The sequence below is a fragment of the Ranitomeya imitator genome, chromosome 1 (genome assembly GCF_032444005.1).
Source record: "Ranitomeya imitator isolate aRanImi1 chromosome 1, aRanImi1.pri, whole genome shotgun sequence".
NCBI classification, from domain to species: Eukaryota; Metazoa; Chordata; class Amphibia; order Anura; family Dendrobatidae; genus Ranitomeya; species Ranitomeya imitator.
In genome coordinates, this window is record NC_091282.1 from 807720366 (window position 1) to 807732600 (window position 12235).

The 12235-nt window shown below is 42.6% G+C and overlaps 1 protein-coding gene across 2 annotated transcripts in view; it reads right to left on the reverse strand.

Annotated features, from left to right (window-relative positions):
• CACNA1S (calcium voltage-gated channel subunit alpha1 S) overlaps positions 1-12235 on the reverse strand; it is a 592997-nt gene that overhangs the window by 303365 nt on the left and 277397 nt on the right. For both annotated transcript variants that reach the window (XM_069739086.1, XM_069739077.1), the window contains exon 14: positions 11774-11894. In XM_069739086.1, the coding sequence (XP_069595187.1) occupies positions 11774-11894 (121 nt within the window). The remainder of the gene's footprint in view (positions 1-11773; positions 11895-12235) is intronic.

Consider the following 12235-nt stretch of genomic DNA (forward strand, 5'->3'; position numbering starts at 1 on the left):
CGTGTTCCCCTGGAACCAATTTTAAATTGCCTACAGCCCAATTTTTGTTATGTTAGGCCTTCGAAGCCTGTCTGCGGCCCGTTCTTTCCACTACTACTACACTGACCTGGCTACTGCCGCCCGTGTTCCCCTGGAACCAATTTTAAATTGCCTACAGCCCAATTTTTGTTATGTTAGGCCTTCGAAGCCTGTCTGCGGCCCGTTCTTTCCACTACTACTACACTGACCTGGCTACTTCCGCCCGTGTTCCCCTGGAACCAATTTTAAATTGCCTACAGCCCAATTTTTGTTATGTTAGGCCTTCGAAGCCTGTCTGCGGCCCGTTCTTTCCACTACTACTACACTGACCTGGCTACTGCCGCCCGTGTTCCCCTGGAACCAATTTTAAATTGCCTACAGCCAGCCCAATTTATTATGTTAGGGCTTCGAAGCCTGTCTGCGGTCCCTCCTTCCACTAGGCCTCCACTGACCTGTCTACTGCTGCCCGTGTACCCCTTGAACCAACATCAGAAAATATAAAAATAAGTATTTTGCTTATAAAAAAGAAAATACTGGAGAGATATCAAATGCAGACATTTTAACATTAAAAACAAACACATACAACAAAAATCTGGTACAGTACTAAAAATGGCCACCAGCTACAATAACTTTCTCCTGCAAGTAGTTAACTGAAAGTTTTTTTCAATTTAAAACACAGATATGGCATCCACCGAGTGTTGTCCTGTCGCGTCTTCTTTATATTATTGCCAAGAAGATGCAAAACAATGAAAATAATAAAATCATTATTTACCAAAAAAATAGAGTAAGTCAAAACCACATTGCAAATAAACATTCATTACAAATAAAGAAGCAGGGCGCGTCCGAGGGTGAGTATATACCTAATAAGAATATAATCACCCTCGGACGCGCCCTGCTTCTTTCCGACAGCCTTCCTTCCTAAGAATCAGCCCTTCCGTGGTGTAGAGCGAGGGTTTGTTACACTCCAAGGTGTTCCCCAGGTTGCCTTTCCTGAGCTTCGATCTTCATGCTCTCGTTTAGTAGTTGTCGGAAAGTAGGCTGCATTAGGCCTACAAATTGGGTATGGGGTGGAGAGAGATGGTGTGTTACACTCCAAGGTGTTCCCCAGGTTTCCTTGCCATTGCTTCGGTCTTCCGACTCTCGTTTAGTAGTTGTTGAAAACTACACTGCATTAGGCCTACAAAATGGGTATCGGGTGGAGAGAGATGGTGTGTTACACTCCAAGGTGTTCCCCAGGTTGCCTTTCCTGAGCTTCGATCTTCCGGCTCTCGTTTAGTAGTTGTTGGAAACTACACTGCATTAGGCCTACAAATTGGGTATGGGGTGTAGAGAGATGGTGTGTTCCACTCCATGGTGTTCTCCAGGTTGCCTTTCCTGAGCTTCGATCTTCCGGCTCTCGTTTAGTAGTTGTTGGAAACTACGCTGCATTAGGCCTACAAATTGGGTATGGGGTGTAGAGAGATGGTGTGTTCCACTCCAAGGTGTTCCCCAGGTTTCCTCGCCAATGCTTCGATCTTCATGCTCTCGTTTAGTAGTTGTTGGAAACTACACTGCATTAGGCCTACAAATTGGATATGGGGTGTAGAGAGATGGTGTGTTCCACTCCAAGGTGTTCTCCAGGTTGCCTTTCCTGAGCTTCGATCTTCCGGCTCTCGTTTAGTAGTTCTTGGAAACTACACTGCATTAGGCCTACAAATTGGGTATGGGGTGTAGAGAGATGGTGTGTTCCACTCCAAGGTGTTCTCCAGGTTGCCTTTCCTGAGCTTCGATCTTCCGGCTCTCGTTTAGTAGTTGTTGGAAACTACGCTGCATTAGGCCTACAAATTGGGTATGGGGTGTAGAGAGATGGTGTGTTCCACTCCAAGGTGTTCCCCAGGTTTCCTCGCCAATGCTTCGATCTTCATGCTCTCGTTTAGTAGTTGTTGGAAACTACGCTGCATTAGGCCTACAAATTGGGTATGGGGTGTAGAGAGATGGTGTGTTCCACTCCAAGGTGTTCTCCAGGTTGCCTTTCCTGAGCTTCGATCTTCCGGCTCTCGTTTAGTAGTTGTTGGAAACTACACTGCATTAGGCCTACAAATTGGGTATGGGGTGTAGAGAGATGGTGTGTTCCACTCCAAGGTGTTCTCCAGGTTGCCTTTCCTGAGCTTCGATCTTCCGGCTCTCGTTTAGTAGTTCTTGGAAACTACACGCCTACAAATTGGGTATGGGGTGTAGAGAGATGGTGTGTTCCACTCCAAGGTGTTCTCCAGGTTGCCTTTCCTGAACTTCTATCTTCAGGCTCTCATTAAATTGTGGTTAAACGGAACAACTGCATTTGGCGTACTAGTTGGTTTGGGGCCTACTATCGGTGTCTGCCACTCCTTGCTGTTCTCCTGGTTTCCTGTCCTGAAATTCCGTTTTCAGGCGCTCGTTAAGTAGTTGTTAATGTTAGACTGCATTTGGCCTACTAGTTGGGTTGGGGCCTACTATCGGTGTCTGCCACTCCTTGTTGTTCTCCTCCACTGAACAAAGCTGTGCCGCCTGTTTACTACGGTTGCCAATTTTGAACTGCATTTCGACTACTTACTGATTTGGGCCTACTCTCTGTGTCAGCCTCTCATTCCAGTTGTCCTCCACTGCAATGCCCCCTGGTTATTCCTGTGTTACCAATTTTGAACTGCATTTAGCCAACTTTATTCTTTGGGCCTATATCTGTGTTTCCTCCTCATCCTGCCCATTGCCCAGCCAGTGATAGATGAGTCTGCTGGTACATTGACCCATAACGCAACATTCCCCGTGCACGCTACACAACAACATTGTGACCCTGCTGAAAGTCAGGTTGCTCTTCCCGCATACCATACCACCTTACACGGGGACAAAGAGGAAGGTGCAGATGAAAGTGCAGGTTCCTTCATCAGGTGGGGGGAGGAATACTAGTTGGCGACGTCACTGGCACAGGGCCTCTCATAGTACGCAAAAGTGTTGCTGCCGGTGGGAGGCGCCCCCGCCGTGCAAACACACCGCTGTACTTTGAGGGGCCCTGTGCCAGTGCCAATGCCAACGAGTGGGCCCCCCCTGCTTGCTCAGGTTCACAGCACTTGCAAAGTTGAAATGTAACTTTGACATAGTGGGAATAACCGAAACATGGTTAGATGAAAGCTATGACTGGGCAGTTAACTTACAGGGTTACAGTCTGTTTAGAAAGGATCGTAAAAATCGGAGAGGAGGAGGGGTTTGTCTCTATGTAAAGTCTTGTCTAAAGTCCACTTTAAGGGAGGATATTAGCGAAGGAAATGAGGATGTCGAGTCCATATGGGTCGAAATTCATGGAGGGAAAAATGGTAACAAAATTCTCATTGGGGTCTGTTACAAACCCCCAAATATAACAGAAACCATGGAAAGTCTACTTCTAAAGCAGATAGATGAAGCTGCAACCCATAATGAGGTCCTGGTTATGGGGGACTTTAACTACCCGGATATTAACTGGGAAACAGAAACCTGTGAAACCCATAAAGGCAACAGGTTTCTGCTAATAACCAAGAACAATTATCTTTCACAATTGGTGCAGAATCCAACCAGAGGAGCAGCACTTTTAGACCTAATACTATCTAATAGACCTGACAGAATAACAAATCTGCAGGTGGTCGGGCATCTAGGAAATAGCGACCACAATATTGTACAGTTTCACCTGTCTTTCACTAGGGGGACTTGTCAGGGAGTCACAAAAACACTGAACTTTAGGAAGGCAAAGTTTGACCAGCTTAGAGATGCCCTTAATCTGGTAGACTGGGACAATATCCTCAGAAATAAGAATACAGATAATAAATGGGAAATGTTTAAGAACATCCTAAATAGGCAGTGTAAGCGGTTTATACCTTGTAGGAATAAAAGGACTAGAAATAGGAAAAACCCAATGTGGCTAAACAAAGAAGTAAGACAGGCAATTAACAGTAAAAAGAAAGCATTTGCACTACTAAAGCAGGATGGCACCATTGAAGCTCTAAAAAACTATAGGGAGAAAAATACTTTATCTAAAAAACTAATTAAAGCTGCCAAAAAGGAAACAGAGAAGCACATTGCTAAGGAGAGTAAAACTAATCCCAAACTGTTCTTCAACTATATCAATAGTAAAAGAATAAAAACTGAAAATGTAGGCCCCTTAAAAAATAGTGAGGAAAGAATGGTTGTAGATGACGAGGAAAAAGCTAACATATTAAACACCTTCTTCTCCACGGTATTCACGGTGGAAAATGAAATGCTAGGTGAAATCCCAAGAAACAATGAAAACCCTATATTAAGGGTCACCAATCTAACCCAAGAAGAGGTGCGAAACCGGCTAAATAAGATTAAAATAGATAAATCTCCGGGTCCGGATGGCATACACCCACGAGTACTAAGAGAACTAAGTAATGTAATAGATAAACCATTATTTCTTATTTTTAGGGACTCTATAGCGACAGGGTCTGTTCCGCAGGATTGGCGCATAGCAAATGTGGTGCCAATATTCAAAAAGGGCTCTAAAAGTGAACCTGGAAATTATAGGCCAGTAAGTCTAACCTCTATTGTTGGTAAAATATTTGAAGGGTTTCTGAGGGATGTTATTCTGGATTATCTCAATGAGAATAACTGTTTAACTCCATATCAGCATGGGTTTATGAGAAATCGCTCCTGTCAAACCAATCTAATCAGTTTTTATGAAGAGGTAAGCTATAGGCTGGACAACGGTGAGTCATTGGACGTGGTATATCTCGATTTTTCCAAAGCGTTTGATACCGTGCCGCACAAGAGGTTGGTACACAAAATGAGAATGCTTGGTCTGGGGGAAAATGTGTGTAAATGGGTTAGTAACTGGCTTAGTGATAGAAAGCAGAGGGTGGTTATAAATGGTATAGTCTCTAACTGGGTCGCTGTGACCAGTGGGGTACCGCAGGGGTCAGTATTGGGACCTGTTCTCTTCAACATATTCATTAATGATCTGGCAGAAGGTTTACACAGTAAAATATCGATATTTGCAGATGATACAAAACTATGTAAAGCAGTTAATACAAGAGAAGATAGTATTCTGCTACAGATGGATCTGGATAAGTTGGAAACTTGGGCTGAAAGGTGGCAGATGAGGTTTAACAATGATAAATGTAAGGTTATACACATGGGAAGAAGGAATCAATGTCACCATTACACACTGAATGGGAAACCACTGGGTAAATCTGACAGGGAGAAGGACTTGGGGATCCTAGTTAATGATAAACTTACCTGGAGCAGCCAGTGCCAGGCAGCAGCTGCCAAGGCAAACAGGATCATGGGGTGCATTAAAAGAGGTCTGGATACACATGATGAGAGCATTATACTGCCTCTGTACAAATCCCTAGTTAGACCGCACATGGAGTACTGTGTCCAGTTTTGGGCACCGGTGCTCAGGAAGGATATAATGGAACTAGAAAGAGTACAAAGGAGGGCAACAAAATTAATAAAGGGGATGGGAGAACTACAATACCCAGATAGATTAGCGAAATTAGGATTATTTAGTCTAGAAAAAAGACGACTGAGGGGCGATCTAATAACCATGTATAAGTATATAAGGGGACGATACAAATATCTCGCTGAGGATCTGTTTATACCAAGGAAGGTGACGGGCACAAGGGGGCATTCTTTGCGTCTGGAGGAGAGAAGGTTTTTCCACCAACATAGAAGAGGATTCTTTACTGTTAGGGCAGTGAGAATCTGGAATTGCTTGCCTGAGGAGGTGGTGATGGCGAACTCAGTCGAGGGGTTCAAGAGAGGCCTGGATGTCTTCCTGGAGCAGAACAATATTGTATCATACAATTATTAGGTTCTGTAGAAGGACGTAGATCTGGGGATTTATTATGATGGAATATAGGCTGAACTGGATGGACAAATGTCTTTTTTTGGCCTTACTAACTATGTATGTTACTATGTTACTATGTTACCTCTCCCTGCTCCACTGCCGTGACGTGGTCCAGATTTCCTGGGCCCACTAATTACTTGAACCAGCCCTACCCACCACAACTTTAGCCAAATGACCCCCAATTTCAAATGCCTTCCAATTATTATAAGGTAAATTACGCTTGACAAGCTTCATTAAGAAGAATGGATGGTTTTGACATTAAAATGGGCACTCTAGGTGTTTTCCTGGCCCCCACTCACTGCCGACTATGCTGCCCCATTGACTTGCATTGGGTTTCGTGTTTCGGTCGATCCCGACTTTACGTCATAATCGGCCGATTTCACTCGACCCGACTTTTGAGATAGTCGGGTTTCGCGAAACCTGGCTCGACTCTAAAAAGGTCAAGGTCGCTCAACTCTAGTCCTGAGTATAGTCCCATTTAATGTATATGCAGCAAAAAGATAACTCCGTCCTAGATGCATTACTCTACTTTTATCTACACATTAAACCTCATTTGCCAAGTGTTTGTCCATTCAGACATCTTATCCAGATTGTTTTGCCAAATTGTAATGACAAGGTCAGATTTTAATATCCTACATAGTTTGGTGTCGTCAGCAAAGACTCACACTTTACTCTCAATCCCATCAATAAGATCATTAATAAAGAGGTCAATAAGAATTGGTCCTATCACAGATCCCTGCGTTACCCCACTGCTGACAATATCCCATTTAGAGAACTTACCATTTATGACATCTCTGTTTTCTGTCATTTAGCCAATTCCTTATCCATCTGCATATAGTTTCTCCCAGTCCCTGCATATGGAGTTTCAGTATAAGGCTGTTCTCTATTCTCGCCTTTCAGGATTTTGAATGCCCTTTGTTTTACTCTGATTAAACTTTGTAGTGCCTTATTTATCCGTAATGGTTTTATTTTATTCCTGGACATTATATTACCAGATGGAATACGTTTTCTACAGAATTCTATTAGTATATCCTTAACCCCTTTCTGACATTAGACATACTATCCCGTCGAGGTGGGGTGGGCACGTATGACCACCGACGGGATAGTACGTCATATGCGATCGGCCGCGCTCAGGCCGGGTGTCAGCTGCCTATCACAGCTGACATCCGGCACTATGTGCCAGGAGCAGTCACGTACCGCCCCCAGCACATTAACCCCTGGCACACCGCGATCAAACATGATTGCGGTGTGGCGGTGGTACAGGGAAGCATCGCGCAGGGAGGGGGCTCCCTGCGTGCTTCCCTGAGACCCCCGCAGCAACGCGATGTGATCGCGTTGCTGCGAGGGTCTCCTTACCTCCCTCCCTGTAGCAGGCCCGGATCCAAGATGGCCGCGGCATCCGGGTCCTGCAGGGAGGTGGCTTACCAAGTGCCTACTCAGAGCAGGCGCTTGGTAAGCCTGCAGTGTTCTAACTCAGATCGCTGATCTGACAGAGTGCTGTGCAATCTGTCAGATCAACGATCTGTGATGTCCCCCCCGGGACAAAGTAAAAAAGTTAAAAAAAAATGTTCCAAATGTGTAAAAAAAAAAAAAAAAAAAAATTCCTAAATAATGAAAAAAATATATATATTATTCCCATAAATACATTTCTTTATCTAAATAAAAAAAAACAATAAAAGTACACATACTTAGTATCTCCGCGTCCGTAACGGCCCGACCTATAAAACTGGCCCACTAGTTAACCCCTTCAGTAAACACCGTAAGAAAAAAGAAAACCGAGGCAAAAAACAACGCTTTATTATCATACCGCTGAACAAAAAGTGGAATAACACTCGATCAAAAAGACAGATATAAATAACCATGGTACCGCTGAAAACGTAATCTTGTCCCGCAAAAAACGAGCTGCCATACAGCATCATGAGCAAAAAAATTAAAAAGTTATAGTCCTGAGAATAAAGTGATGCAAAAATAATTATTTTTTCTATAAAATAGTTTTTATCGTATAAAAGCGCTAAAACATAAAAAAATTATATAAATGAGGTGTCACTGTAATCGTACTGACCCGAAGAATAAAACTGCTTTATCAATTTTACCAAACGCGGAACGGTATAAACGCCTCCCCAAAAAGAAATTCAAGAATAGCTGGTTTTTGGTCATTCTGCCTCACAAAAATCGGAATAAAAAGCGATCAAAAAATGTCACGTGCCCGAAAATGTTACCAATAAAAACGTCAACTCGTCCCGCAAAAAACAAGACCTCACATGACTCTGTGGACCAAAATATGGAAAAATTATAGCTCTCAAAATGTGGTAATGCAAAAAATAGTTTTTGCAATAAAAAGCGTCTTTCAGTGTCACGGCTGCCAATCATAAAAATCCTCTAAAAAACCCGCTATGAAAGTAAATCAAACCCCCCTTCATCACCCCCTTAGTTAGGGAAAAATTAAAAAAATGTATTTATTTCCATTTTCCCATTGGGGCTAGGGTTAGGGTTAGGGTTAGAGTTAGGGTTAGGGCTAGGGCTAGGGCTAGGGTTAGGGTTAGGGCTAGGGTCAGGGTTAGGGTTAGGGTTAGGGCTAGGGTTAGGGCTAGGGTTGGGGCTAGGGGTAAGGCTACAGTTAGGGTTGGGGCTAAAGTTAGGGTTAGGGTTGGGGCTAAAGTTACGGTTAGGGTTTAGATTACATTTACGGTTGGGAATAAGGTTGGGATTAGGGTTAGGGGTGTGTCAGGGTTAGAGGTGTGGTTAGGGTTACTGTTAGGATTAGGGTTAGGGGTGTGTTTGGATTAGGATTTCAGTTATAATTGGGCGGTTTCCACTGTTTAGGCACATCAGGGGCTCTCCAAACGCGACATGGTGTCCGATCTCAATTCCAGCCAATTCTGCGTTGAAAAAGTAAAACAGTGCTCCTTCCATTCCGAGCTCTCCCATGTGCCCAAACAGGGGTTTATCCCAACATATGGGGTATCAGCGTACTCAGGACAAATAGGACAACCACCTTTGGGGTCCAATTTCTCCTGTTACCCTTGGGAAAATACAAAACTGGGGGCTAAAAAATAATTTATGTGGAAAAAAAAGGATTTTTTATTTTCACGGCTCTGCATTATAAACTGTAGTGAAACACTTGGGGGCTCAAAGTTCTCACAGCACATCTAGATAAGTTCTTTGGGGGGTCCAGTTTCCAATATGGGGTCACTTGTGGGGGGTTTCTATGGTTTGGGTACAATAGGGGCTCTGCAAACGCAATGTGACACCTGCAGAACATTCCATCTAAGTCTGCATTCCAAATGGCGCTCCTTCCCTTCCGAGCCCTCCCATGCATCCAAATGGTGGTTCCCCCCCACATATGGGGTATCAGCGCACTCAGGACAAATTGGACAACAACTTTTGGGGTCCAATTTCTCCTGTTACCCTCAGGAAAATACAAAACTGGGGACTAAAATATAATTATTGTGGGAAAAAAATTTTGGTTTATTTTTACGGCTCTGCATTATAATCTTCTGTGAAGCCCTTGGTGGGTCGAAGCGCTCACCACACATCTAGATAAGTTCCTTACGGGGTCTAGTTTCCAAAATGGTGTCACTTGTGGGGGGTTTCTACTGTTTAGGTACATTAGGGGCTCTGCAAATGCAATGTGACACCTGCAGACCATTCCATCTAAGTCTGCATTCCAAATGGCGCTCCTTCCCTTCCGAGCCCTCCCATGTGCCCAAACAGTGGTTCCCTCCCACATATGGGGTATCAGCGCACTCAGGACAAATTGGACAACAAATTTTGGGGTCCAATTTCTCCTGTTACCCTCGGGAAAATACAAAACAGGGGGCTAAAAAATAATTTTTGTGGGAAAAAATTTTTGTTTTATTTTTACGGCTCTGCATTATAATCTTCTGTGAAGCCCTTGGTGGGTCAAAGTGCTCACCTCACTTCTAGATAAGTTCCTTAGGGGGTCTACTTTCCAAAATGGTGTCACTTGTGGGGGGGTTTCAATGTTTAGGCACATCAGTGGCTCTCCAAACGCAACATGGCGTCCCATCTCAATTCCTGTCAATTTTGCATTGAAAAGTCAAACGGCGCTCCTTCCCTTCCGAGCTCTCCCATGTGCCCAAACAGTGGTTTACCCCCACATATGGGGTATCAGCGTACTCAGGACAAATTGTACAACAACTTTTGTGGTCCAATTTCTTCTCTTACCCTTGGGAAAATAAAAAATTGGGGGCAAAAAGATAATTTTTGTGAAAAAATATGATTTTTATTTTTACGGTTCTGCATTATAAACTTCTGTGAAGCACTTGGTGGGTCAAAGTGCTCACCACACCTCTAGATACGTTCCTTAGGGGGTCTACTTTCCAAAATGTTGTCACTTGTGGGGGGTTTCAATGTTTAGGCACATCAGGGGCTCTCCAAACGCAACATGGTGTCCCATCTCGATTCCAGTAAATTTTGCATTGAAAAGTCAAATGGCGCTCCTTCGCTTCCGAGCTCTGTCATGCGCCCAAACAGTGGTTTACCCCCACATATGGGGTATCGGTGTACTCAGGACAAATTGTAAAACAACTTTTGGGGTCCATTTTCTCCTGTTACCCTTGGTAAAATAAAACAAATTGGAGCTGAACTAAATTTTTTGTGAAAAAAAGTTAAATGTTCATTTTTATTTAAACATTCCAAAAATTCCTGTGAAGCACCAGAAGGGTTAATAAACTTCTTGAATATGGTTTTGAGCACCTTGAGGGGTGTAGTTTTTAGAATGGTGTCACACTTGGGTATTTTCTAATATATAGACCCCTCAAAATGACTTCAAATGAGATGTGATCCCTAAAAAAAATGGTGTTGTAAAAATAAGACATTGCTGGTCAACTTTTAACCCTTATAACTCCCTAACAAAAACAAATTTTGGTTCCAAAATTGTGCTGATATAAAGTAGACATGTGGGAAATGTAACTTATTAAGTATTTTTGTGACATATCTCTGTGATTTAATTGCATAAAAATTCAAAGTTGGAAAATTGCGAAATTTTCAAAGTTTTCACCAAATTTCTGTTTTTTTTCACAAATAAACACAGGTAATATCAAAGAAATTTTACCACTATCATGAAGTACAATATGTCACAAGAAAACAATGTCAGAATCACTGGGATCCATTGAAGCGTTCCAGAGTTATAACCTCATAAAGGGACAGTGGTCAGAATTGTAAAAATTGGCCCGGTCATTAATGTGCAAACCACCCTTTGGGATAAAGGGGTTAAACATGCCACATTTATGGTCGGTATCCCCAGTTACCATGAGATGGTCCCAAGTCTACATGATTAAGTTCATCTCTTAATTTGCTGAAATCAGCATTCCTAAAGCTACAGGTCTTTTTATTTCCCCTTTTGAATGTTTGAAAATTACTTTGAAACTTACCATAATATGTTCACTGCATCCTAAATGCTCCCTGACCTGTAGATCTGAAATTGTATCTGGTTTATTTGACAGAACCAGATACAATTCCACCATTGTATTGGGCAAGTGATGAGCAGTGCCTGGTTTTCTCCACACATACCGTTTAGAATTATCCCCAAAAAGGTCTATCTTCATCTTATCAGACCAGAGAATCTTATTTCTCATAGTCTGGGAGTCCTTCATGTGTTTTTAGCAAACTCTATGCGGGCTTTCATATGTCTTGCACTGAGGAGAGGCTTCATTTCGGGCCACTCTGCCATAAAGGCCCGACTGGTGGAGGGCTGCAGTGATAGTTGGCTTTGTGGAATTTTCTCCCATCTCCCTACTGGTGGCAGGGAAAAGAGTTGCATTTTAAACATTTCAAAAGCATAATTATACGTATATGCTGCTAAACAATAAATAACAAAAAATTAATACCTGGCTTCAGATGCAATACCAAAACATATGGTACTTTGGCTTTTTAAAAGGATACAATTTCCACAAACAAATAGGATGATAAAGTAAATGCAGACAAACATTCCTGGGAAAGAAGGGCCACCATATGCCATAATTCCATTATACATCACAGAATTCCAGTCCTCTCCAGTTAAAATCTGTAATAACCAAAGTAACGAGAAGAATTAGATATATTGTACCTTCCAATAAAAAGGTACTGCACATAGAATCTTTTAGACATGCATAATGCAAAATGTGTTTTTGAAAAGTACAATGATCTTAGAAATCTTTTTCTCATACCTCTTATTAATATGTAGATCTCGTCTGTATTAATTGATAGACCATTTAAGGTAACGACAGGACACATAGTTGATCAGAGGTATGTATCACTGAGGTGGTTGTCATCTGTGATGTGAACCTGGAGTAATGCTCTAGTGTACATAGTACTTAGAGGCTTGTTTTTTGTGCATATGGGTCAGGTTTTTGGGCAGCCTGAGAT